The 12,113-nt window shown below is 34.0% G+C and overlaps 1 protein-coding gene across 1 annotated transcript; it reads right to left on the bottom strand.

Annotated features, from left to right (window-relative positions):
- Window positions 1-3,717: 3,717 nt before the first annotated feature.
- On the bottom strand, window positions 3,718-7,219 carry LOC125473320 (beta-glucosidase 12-like). The gene is made up of 13 exons (XM_048575980.1): window positions 6,995-7,219; window positions 6,701-6,770; window positions 6,466-6,524; window positions 6,253-6,328; window positions 6,044-6,121; window positions 5,798-5,885; window positions 5,440-5,695; window positions 5,160-5,275; window positions 4,857-5,074; window positions 4,731-4,762; window positions 4,534-4,636; window positions 4,255-4,363; window positions 3,718-4,170 (listed from the first exon to the last, which is right to left on the bottom strand). Exons 1-13 carry the CDS (start codon window positions 7,172-7,174, stop codon window positions 3,942-3,944), a joined length of 1,614 nt encoding a protein of 537 aa, XP_048431937.1. The 5' UTR covers window positions 7,175-7,219; the 3' UTR covers window positions 3,718-3,941.
- Window positions 7,220-12,113: the final 4,894 nt, after the last annotated feature.

Below are 12,113 nucleotides of genomic sequence, written 5' to 3' on the forward strand. Positions count from 1 at the left end.
TAGATATGTAGTTTTTGGTTTTGAATATTCTGTAGTGCATCAGCATTAGATGTACTTGACTAATCAGCGAGCACGATGTTGTGAACTATTTAGCCGTTTGTGTAAACCAAGACAATAGTTATCACACTACACATTCCAGACCCCCCGTAGTTACTCAGTTGTGTTTTCATTCTTGAACAATTTCTGATTTCTCTTGAGTGCTCTAAAGAATTAAGTCATTCAAAAAATTTTCATTTGAACTGCCCCATTCCAGACTCAAGTAGTTGACTTCACATTAAGAGTATCCTACAATATCCCACTTGGATTTTAAGAATTCGATTTGAGTTATTAAAAACAAAGTTTAACATAATCTCACTAGTAAGCAGTATTGTTATTATCAAGACATTAGTGAGAAAGTATATCTCCATGGTGCTACTCCAAATTATCATAGTTTAGTTGTCCCATTTGAACCCAGACCTTTGAATCTCCAGACAACTTGGGTTTCCATTATGGTGACTCTTAATTACGGGCCCTTAACCCGTTCTCCTTAATAATTAACTTACTCTCTAGCCAAGCCATGGTACCACTCGGTTGATCATCTTTTTTGGTGTGCACTCTCCTTTTAAGTTCTTAAAAAAATAGTTGTTTTGCAACGTTAAGTTCTTCAAAAAACATATGTCATGACTTACAAAGTAGTGTGCTAATAATAATAATAATAATAATAATTATAAAAAGAAGTTGATATAAAATCTCTAAGATGACCTTCTCAATTGTGGTTGCTTTAAATGCTACCATTAATTCATTCTTTTACTTAAGAAATAAGAAAAAAATATATATATAAAGATAGACCCTTATTTTTTAAGCATCACTAAGCCTCCACAATCCAGTCAACATCCTTACATGGATTCCAAAACTCACTAGTACTGGTTCCATTACATTACTTCTCTTTCTAGAAAGTGCTCATCATTCTGTTTCCTAGAAAGAAAGAAAAAATGTACTCATGATTCTCCTTCGAAAAAATTCAACACAGTAACTGTGAAAGCCATTTTTAACAAAATAAAATTTTAATATGAAAATATTAAATAGTTCTAACACTTGCAACCAAAATTGTAAAACTTTATTTTTTTCATTTGAAAATGCTTGTTTTTATTTCCGAGAACTCTATAGGCTTATTAGTTTTGTAGTTTGCTGCTGGTGTTTGAAGGATATAGGCTTATGATTTTAACGCCCAAAAATATCAACTAACAAAGTCCAAACAAAAACGACTATATCGGATATGAATTTGTTTGGTTTCTAGAGGGACTTCAGTTCACTTTATGATTTTTGAGTGAACTAGTCAAACTGTAGCATATCCACCCATACGTATAGTTAGCAAGTAAGCAACAAACATCCACTTAATTTGAAACAAAATATTCCATTTTTTATTGGTAAAATAAATAATCCTAAGCCAAATTCATTCGGATAAATCATTCAACATTAACCTAACATTATTCATTCAGGTAAAATAGATCGATACATCTCATAAACTGCCATCCAACTTTGGAATGCAACAGGAACAATGGATATTTTCGTGTGAAGCAACGCTTTAGTCACGATGATGAAACTGCATTTTGAACATGCACCAAAAACAGATCCAACAAAAGATCTAGGAGACTCCAGCTGTTCTAATCGTTAATCTTTAATTACAATGACTGGAAAATCAAAGGGCATGAGAACCCAATGCATGAGTTGGGTTTTTTTTTGTATAATCCCCTCCAAAAGATATCCTAACAATAGTTCAAATGAAGTTCAAAATTCAAAGTAATTGAAGAGCAAGACAGAGAGATGAAATGGTGTTCATGCTCATAGTGGTGCGGTTTTGACAAAATCCAAACAAGTATAGAATCATAGTCATGAAGTGTGATGATATTCAATAACAAAAAACTCTCAATCCGAAAGTCGATTGCTTCTTTGAAGGAAGCAATAGAGGCAATGAGTTGAATCACCATTCAAATGTGATTTCAGTTGGGCATTTAATCAATCTTTTTATAGGCGAATACAAGCTTCACAATCGAAAAACCACAAAATAAAAATTATGTAAGCACCAAGGATTATATGTACCATCGTATTTCATTTCTTGCGGAGGCGCACTTATTTCGGTCTGCCCTACTCTGCATAATTTTAGAGTAAGCTGGAGGAATATGCAATTCAGATTTCTTCATGTGTAGAAATCCAAATCCATAACAACCATGTGATGTAGGATTCGTTCAGATTCATGAATTTTTTTCTTCTTACTTGATGTAGTATGCCCCCCGTCCTTTTCCATTACAAGTTAGTAGTGGAAGAGGGCAGGTGTGAATTTGTCACGCAATGCTTTGCGAGTGACTTTGCTTTCAGCTTGTCAAAGCGGACTTGAATTGGTTAACCCTCAGGTTAATCATTAACTTGATCATGATTGTGTGTATCATGGACTCATAGATTGTTGCGGCACGTTATGCGTCGTTTCATATTAGTTCGGGGAAGAACTTGAGGAATTTTGCAGAGGATATTAATGGTCAAACGACAATAACGTTTCCCACATAGCTCGAAATTGAGTTTTGCAAAATTCTACAGAATGCTAACAACCACATATTCATGATGGTATATAAAAAGAAACTTAGTTTGCTTTGAGAAGGTACAATTTAATATGTCAAGTTGGCAGTGCTTTTCCAATGTGTTGCTTGGGCTGGCTTACCGCCCAGCTGCTTAGCATGCCAATTTTGGGATTGTTCTATTTTATGAAAAATTGGAAAAATAAGAATATTGAAGCTTTGCATCGTATCTTTCCAAGTGTATATGGCATGTCACTGAGAAACCTTTGAAATTTTCGTTTTTCCCTAGATGTGCAGTTCTGATAAAAATGCATTTTTGCCTATTTTTAATTGAAAAATTGGAAGGATTGATCGTGTAGAAAATCATGAAAGTTCAACATTATAATTTTCAGTGTCTTAGCTTTTGTGTCCAACTAGACTTGTGTCCAAATTCGTATGCAAAGTCGATTTTCTGTTAAAAATCATCCAAGAAAGAATGGTGTGATGGGTGATATATAGTGAACCATTCTTGACGAATAGGCTATGGTAGGGCATTAAGGAGATAAGTTCTCCATGGACGTGTCTACGAGTAGACCGCGGTGAATATGACAGAATATGCGTGTTGCAGAGCATTATCTTTAGTTTTATTGGTTAGAGTATTTATAGATGTCTTGAGTGTTCTTGTAGGGAAAGTAATCCTAATTAAATTGGGAGACTATCTATGGGGGAAATCTACGATAAGATATCCAATCTTCCTAGGATTACCTTGCCTATTTCCCCAATATATCCTAATTTGACTTGAATTAGGGTTTTCAAACTTGGTTGGCAAGTAATATCTTCAGTGGACTTAAGCCTAGTATGTTAGACTAAGAATGTAGGACTATGCTTCATGGGCTATGAGCATTTTGATCATTTTTGCTACCCAGGTGCCATGTGTCATGGTTTTAGAAAATTATGGTCCCCCACACTTCAAGTGCTTTTCGATGATTCACTTGCATTTGTACTAAAGATTAATTCCAAAAACATTTTCACTAGAAACACTTTCAACCATTTTAAACAGTTCCAAATGAACCCTTAGTATATTTTGGTTAAGGAATCACTAGCTGGTGTAATGTGGCTTAAGGCCATTGATTATCTATCGTAACTTTTTGGCCGAAGGCCACTGAGGGTAAGTGTACAGTTTAATTGAATACTGAACATTCAAAAACATTTATTTTTATAAATAGTACATTACATTCATATGGAATTCAACTGCAGAAGAGGCACTAGCCATAATGGTAGTACAAATATAGAGAGACACACACTAATAACATATACAACAAACACATAACGATTTGTTGCAACTTATTCCAAATCAGAAGGAGTGAAGTTGAAAAAACTAAAAACAAGCCCCACAACATTCATCATTTGAAGTTACACTTGATAGAGAAAATCAGTGTCTCCAACATTATTGGCCAAAATATTTGAACTTCCTTTGCGCTTCTTGAGGAAATTTGTGAACCAATGGGTCGAATTTTTTGGGTACCTTTGGAGTCCGTCAAAATCCACATAGTTAATACCAAATCGAACTGTGTAGCCTTCACTCCATTGAAAGTTGTCTAAAATTGCCCATGCAAAGTATCCTTTCACATTACTACCCTTCCTGCACCACAAAATAAATAAATGATGACTTGACATCACTATAAAATGCAATATAGTCCTAATTAGTATTTCAACAAGCACTTACTTGATTGCTGCATGAACGTAACAAAGGTGGCGATTGTAGTAGTCAATCCTATGGGGATCTTGGAGGGCATCATCTAGTGATAAGTTGGAATCATTGAACTCATCAATGCCTGCAATATAATTCAGTACATATGTATTTAGTACTTTCTCTCAAAAAGAGAGATGTAGTTGGTTTTAAATTTAGATTTGGAATTACTCATCTGTATTTTACATCAATATATACATATATAAGTCAGAAATTAAAAAGTGAAATTAAGTGAGGCTTAAGAGTATCAATTACCATTCTCTGTAATGTAAATGATTGGATCACCATACTTATTCTTCGTGTAGAGTATAAAATCGTGAATTCCTTTCGGATAAACATATAACCAGTCTGAAGCAGCCTGTAATACCATTCGAAGATATTTGAGATTGTTAGGAATTGTATAAAATTAATCCTCCAAACACAAATAATTTAACCTAAAATTTGATGCGTACCTGAGGACCAATAGGAATGCCATCACGTTCAGCTGCCATAACACATACGAATGCGATCAATATTAGAATGTAATAATTAGAAGATATTAATTAATTAGTCGATAAAAGGTTTCCATTTGTACTCACTCAGTGTAATAACATGTGGATCGTATAAGTAACTTGCAGGTTTAGAATAATTCTTAGGTACATCAGTTGCATATAGAGCAGTATAATAGTTCAATCCAACAAAATCAAAAGACCCAGTTAACATCTTGGATTCTTCTTCTGTGAATTTTGGCAATCGTTCTTTAACAAGGCCTTTCATGGTGTACGGGTAGTCACCTCTTGTAATTGGATCCATAAACCTACAAAGATGTGAAAATTCCAATAATCAACTTTATAAGTCATAAAAAGTAACCCACTTGATTTATAAATTAATAATACACTTGCCATCCAAACATAAAATCCATAGCTCGATTTGCAGCATCTATATCTTCCTTTGCATCTGTGGCAGGCTCAAACCAATGTGACAATAGTGTTATTCCTATCACCCCATTTTGATATGCCTACAAAGAAAATTTAGAAAATGATTTGATGTAGTACCATACAAACTCCAAACTATTTACCTCGCTATACAAAATGTTTCCTCTTGTGGTGGAACATTAATAATAGTGACTCAGAGAGATTTCAGACCCAAAAAAAAGGGAACTAACTAGTTAATTCGTTATACCTGAAATTTATCTTTGTACACTTTTACAGCAGCTGCATGAGCAAGGAGTTGGTAGTGTGTTACCAAATAGGGTTCAGTAGCCGAATCTCCACCAAGGCAGGTTGGGTCTTGCCAAGCAGAGCATCGTCCCGGTGCGTACATCCCGATTGTATAACCATGGTTACTGATGGTATATGGTTCATTCAATGTGATCCAGTGCTTCACTCGATCACCAAAAAGTGAAAAACAAAGTTCTGCGTAGTCTTTAAAGTCATCGCTGCGTGTCCAAATTTCAAAACATTTTTGTTAGATGTGGTACGTTTTTATTTAATTAAGCAAATGACCAATATTACACTTAGGATAAAATTTGTTTACTTACACAATACGAGGGCTTAACAAACCACCATATGCATCTTCTAACGCTTGGGGAACATCCCAGTGAAAGATTGTCACAAATGGCTGTAAGCCTATATATAACATTATTGGAACGAAAAAAAAATTAATAGTTTGATTCAATATTGTTTTATGAGGGCACGTTATTAAACTCTAATTATATATTAATGGATGGGATGATATATGAGATTAGATGGGAGGGATGGTATATGAGATTAGGTAGCTTTGTCACCATTGCGAAGGAGTTCATTGATGAGATTGTCGTAGTATTCAATTCCCTTCCTGTTGACACCCCCACTTAGCGTGCCATCTAATAATTAGAACAAAATAATCAAGTGAGTTAATACCTATCTATATATCGAAATCGAATTAAGTAAAACAGGTTAATCCATGAAGTAATTGGCCCCAAATCAAGTATATGGAAGCGGATGTCAACATTACTTGGTAACAATCTGGGCCATGAGATAGAGAACCTATAAGCATCCAACTTCATATCCTTCATAATTGCTACATCTTTCTGTAATGACAAGAAAGGCATACATAATTATAAGAAAGAAGCTAAAAATTAATTAAGGATCTCATGTTCAATGTGCTCTTCAACTTCATAGTGGGAATTTAGGGTTTGGAGAATAATATTATTCCTTGATTGACAACCTTATAGAGGTGGTATTGATCAATGGCGACATCTCCATTGCTGCGATCATCGATTTTTTCTGTCATTAACCATAAAAGTTTTTATTATTTAGAGAATAAAGATGGTAGGAATCATAGAATGATAACTATTATATATGTCCATGTAGTGCATGTACAGTCCATATGTATCGAAAAATATACAGACATATACTACATGCCCAAGCGTATTTGATGATAATATGTAGAAGACTATAACCTGGATGGTTGTGGGTGAAGGTGTCCCATATGCTTGGTCCTCTACCATCTACGTTCCATGCACCTTCTACCTGAAATATGCATATGCACATTCAAACTGAAGATGTCAATATTCATGCTTGCAATGAAACTGAAATGTGCATGTGCATATATATATATGTGTATATATATATATATATATATATATATATGCTATAGTTTTTTTGACATTGAAATCAAATTAGACCTATGTGATTATATGAAACTCAAATTAATTAAAGGGTAATTAAATAGCTAAGCCCTAGCAGGGACTGGCCTGGTAAGCTGCTGTAGATCCACCAAAGACGAACCCTGGTTTTAGAGCATCAAACTTGGTCCTGTCAAGTGAGTTACAGACAATGGGTTTATCTGCTTTAGCAGCTTTGGTGTTTGTCAATGCAAAGCCATTGAGTAGCAAGACACACAAGAGCAAAGAGCCTAAATCATGCATTGCCATAGTTAACTGGAGGGGTTTTGGTGATCGAGATAGCTAGGTTGGTTCTTCCCCGCATATTGCATGGGGTTTATATAGCGGGCTGCGAACCACGTCTAAAGTGAGAATAATTGATAAGCATTTATTTACTAAAATTTGATAAACACGTGCAGGCTTTAAAAAAGTCAAGACCACTTAAAAGTCCAAAGCGAAATATACTTTTGTCACAATAATAATTAAATATGAATACTGTTGGGATAATACATATTTATACAAAAAACTAAATATACTTTTGTAACAATAATAATTAAATATGAATACGTTTGCAATATTATATATATTTTTATAAGTAAATAATTTCTCAAGCATGTATGTAACGTAAAACTTTGGTGGATTGGTTTTGGGAAATATATCAAGGAATGGAATTAAGTAAAGACAAATATTTAAAAAAATAAATAAAAAAAATGAAAAATGGAGAAACGCAGTTCAAGATACTATAAGATATGATACTTTTTCATCTTTCGACTTTTTATCCTGTTGGGACCTCACTTACAAGCAATGGCGGTATGCGCATGCATGGAATGGACCGGAAAAGTTAGAATCCGACCTCGACGGATCTTTTTTATGAAAATAAAAGAGATTATAATTTTTTTTTATATGTCAAAATTGATAGCACATAATCTTTTTGTTAAATCATGTAGAATTGACAGATCGATTAAAACTTACATCTACTTTCAAATTTTATTACATAACATTCTCCTTAGAATAGACATCTCCTTTGAAAATGCTCAAATTTAATAAATTAACATACAATTTATTTGACCAATACATAAATTAATACAATTTCAATATTTCAACGTGGTGAATGTGACAATTGAAATTTCTTGATCTATTTTGAAGAATCAGCCCATATATGAGGTGTGAAAATGTAGTTTACTCAACATGATTAGAGATTTGGAATGAGGATCCTCTCAGGATCCTCTTTGTTTGGATTCCGGAAATTCTTAAATGGTGTCCGTTCATTATATATCGGGCGGTCATAAACCATTTTAAATATCTTTAATTAAAATTAAACACAAACAGTACCTGAAGAAAACTGACTGCACAATATACGAGCAACGAACACGATGTGAGGATTCCTAGGTTTCTCACAAAAAGGATCTGGAGAGAATCCTCACAAAGAGGATTCGGAGAGGATCCTCATACAAAGATATGTACTAGCTGAAGAGTCTTTTCTCTCTTTTTCCTTTCTTAAAGCATTCAAACGTGGGGTAATAGAACTGAAATGCACGTTGAAGAAAAAAGTGTCGTGGCTAGTGATTTTGTGCCGGGGTTTTGTATACCCGATGATTCGAATGGGTAGTGCGAGGTTTATAGTTTTCTGGAAGAGGGAAGACTTTGATTTGGAGCGGATTTTTCAATCTAAGGGCAACTTGTCTTTGTGCACACTAGATTTGGCTAGATTTTTAATTAAGAAACTGAAAATGGTAGGATAAAAATGCCAATATAGATGGCTCCAAAGGGGTTAGTTTTTAAAATTTCTCTAATAAGTATTGTTTGGAGTGTACGAGAAATGACACAACATGAGGAGGAGATAGAAGTTCCTTCCCAAACAAGAAGGCTAAGGAGAAGATTGCTAGCACTCTATAGAATTATTTACTTACTAAAACGACAACACTAATGCTATTAATTAGGCACACAAACTGACCACATGTATTTGCAATAGTTGGGCCTTGATGTATTTTTTTGAACAAACGATATTGCCTACACTAAGGGAATTGGGGAGTGAACTAAGAGCCTAAGCCTCAAAATAGGCTAGTAATAGTATGGTTTAAATTCGTCTTTGACGAGAATCAAACTAATACCTCTCAAATTCTCCTTTAGATAGTGTGGTAATAATGTTGTTAATTTTATTTGTCTAAATATCTCAATCATTAAAAGAGCAAATGGTTTATTTCTCAAATATCCATGTTTTTAATGAAATACGATAATTACTATATTGAGAAATACATAATGAGATTACGTATCCTGAGAGAGCAGAACTAACGTTTAAATTTTTAACACACATATCTCACAATTTGTGTAATGACACATGATGTATCACTTCGTGTTCTAATCACATTAAAAAAAATTCTCCATTCCATGCATGCACGTACTGCAATGCTTGCTAGTTGAGTATGGTCCCAACTGGATTAAAAGTCTAAAGATGAAAAAGTAACATACCCTACAATATCTTGAACTGCGTTTCTCCACTTTTCAATTTTTAATTTTTGTTAATACTTCTCTTTACTTAATTCTATTCCTTGATATATTTCCCACAACCAATCTACCAAGGTTTTACGTTATATACATGCCTGAGAAATATTTATTTACCTATAATATATATATATATATATAATATTGCAATTATGTGTGTATAATTAAATAACGAGACAAAACATGTTTGTATATAATCCGAGATCACAACCGTCAAACATGTCTTTAAAGTTATCGCTGTGTGTACAAAATTCAAAACATTTTTGTTAGATGTAGTACGTTTTATTTAATTAAGCAAATGATCATATTATACTTGAGATAAAATTTGTTTACTTACACAATACGAGCGCTTAAGAAACCACCATATGCATCTTCTAATGCTTGGGGAACATCCCAATGAAAGATTGTCACAAATGACTGTATGCCTATATATAACATTATCGGAACGAAAAAAAAAATTAATAGTTTGATTCAATATTGTTTTATGAGTGCACGTTATTAAACTCTAATTATATATTAATGGATGGGATGATATATGAGATTAGATGGGATGGATGGTATATGAGATTAGGTAGCTTTATCACCATTTCGAAGGAGTTCATTGATGAGATTGTCGTAATATTCAATTCCCTTCCTGTTGACACCACCACTTAGCGTGCCCTCTAATAATTAGAACAAAATAATCAAGTGAGTTAATACCTATCTATAAATCGAAATCAAATTAAGTAAAACAGGTTAATAGATGAAGTAATTGGTCCCAAATCAAGTATATGGACGTAGATGTCAACATTACTTGGTAACAATAGAGAACTTATAAGCATCCAACTTCATATCTTTCAGAATTGCTACATCTTTCTGTAATGACTAGAAAGGCATACATAATTATAAGAAAGAAGCTAAAAATTAATTAAGGATCTCATATTCAATGTGCTCTTCAACTTCCTAGTGGGAATTTAGGGTTTGGTGAATAATATTATTCGTTGATTTACAACCTTATAGAGGTAGTATTGATCAATGGCAACATCTCCATTGCTGCAATCATCGATTTTTTCTGTCATTAATCATAGAAGTTTTTATTATTTAGAGCATAAAAATGATAGGAATCATAGAATGAGAACTATTTTATATGTCCATGTAGTGCATGTATAGTCCATATGTATCGGAAAATTTACAGAAATATACTACATGCACAAGGGTATTTGATGATAATATGTAGAAGACTATAACCTGGATTAGGGCTGGAAAAAATTCTCAAAAACCCCAAACCAAACCGAAAAAATCCCAAACTCAAACCGAAAAATCCCAAACCGAAATATTCGGTATGGGATTGGTTTTCAGATTTCATTTTTCGATAATCCTGAAATCCCGAAATTAATATTAACCGGTTTTGGAATTAATATTAACCGGTTTCTTCTTCATCCCGTCTTCTCTCCTCCATCTTCCCTCCTCCGCTGACCCCATCCCCTCCCAGTCCCTCTTCCAACAGTGGATTCCACCGTTGCAGTGAGATTGACGGCGACGATATCTGAAGCTATGTGGGTTTGACGAAGATGCCGCCGACTTGCAGCGGCAAGGATTACGAATCGTCGATGGTAAAGTACTCGACGTCATCTTGACGAGTGAGATCGAGCTCGGCATGGCTATCGAGGACAAGATTGGTGAAGTGAAGTCTATGACTTGTATCTTTAAGATGATGGCGGAGCCGACGAGGTCATGGTGGCTGGCTATGAGGATCTTCGCAGACTTGTTGGAAATGAAGAAGACTTGCGTTTGATCACGGGTTTAAGGCACGGATATGTGTTTGGTTACAGAAATGACAAAAGCACTCGGATTGACAAATGTTAAAAAAAAATTAGGCCACACGAATGATCAGTGAAATTGGGTACCGACCAGTATGTACTGAAGTATTTTCCTTATTCACATACTAAAAAGAGAACACTAATGTTATTAATTAGGCACACAAACTGACCATACATTTTGCAACCGTTAGACCTACATGTATTAGAGAAGGGATGAGTTTAGCTCCACAATGGGCTAGCAATAATGTGATTCAAATTTGCTTTTGGAGAGAATCAACCCTAAGACCTCTCAGTTACAAATTAAGAGAAATACCACTAAATTATAATGCTAAATAACTGTATTAAAAAATGTATTAGCAATGAGGTTAATTTTGTACGTCTAATTAATATCTTTATTACTAAAAAAGCAAATGGTTTATTTCTCAATTATTTTAAAAGTTTTTTAAAATTCTAGTCAATTAGGTATATTATAGAACTATGAACTTTAACTTAAATAAAATAAAATATATATAATTTTCTCTTCTCTCGTAATTGCCACTGAAATTACTTAAGCCGAAAACTTTTCTCGCTTTCCTCTTTTTAAACTCTTCTGACTTCATCTTCCACAAGCCACCTGGAGGAAGAAAAACCCAGCAAAACTCTCCTCCCTCACTTCCAAATTGCTACTGATATCAATATCCCTCGTAAACTTGGGTTTTTTGATTAATTGGTAAATATTGTATATGAGGTTGATGAGAAACAAAAAAACTTGAATCTCTTCATTGCGAAGCGATATTAATTTATTCTCGGATGGCCATTGTATATATAAACTATAAAGTGGCCTGAATGCATTACATGCACTATTTTAATAATATATAATTGATATTGCAGTTTTCTTTTCTACACACTTTGTTCTTTGGTAGCGTGGG

This window comes from the organism of the source record quoted next, unplaced genomic scaffold (genome assembly GCF_019419815.1).
Source record: "Pyrus x bretschneideri cultivar Hongxiangsu unplaced genomic scaffold, Pyrus_bretschneideri_v1 Contig82, whole genome shotgun sequence".
Classification (NCBI taxonomy): Eukaryota; Viridiplantae; Streptophyta; class Magnoliopsida; order Rosales; family Rosaceae; genus Pyrus; species Pyrus x bretschneideri.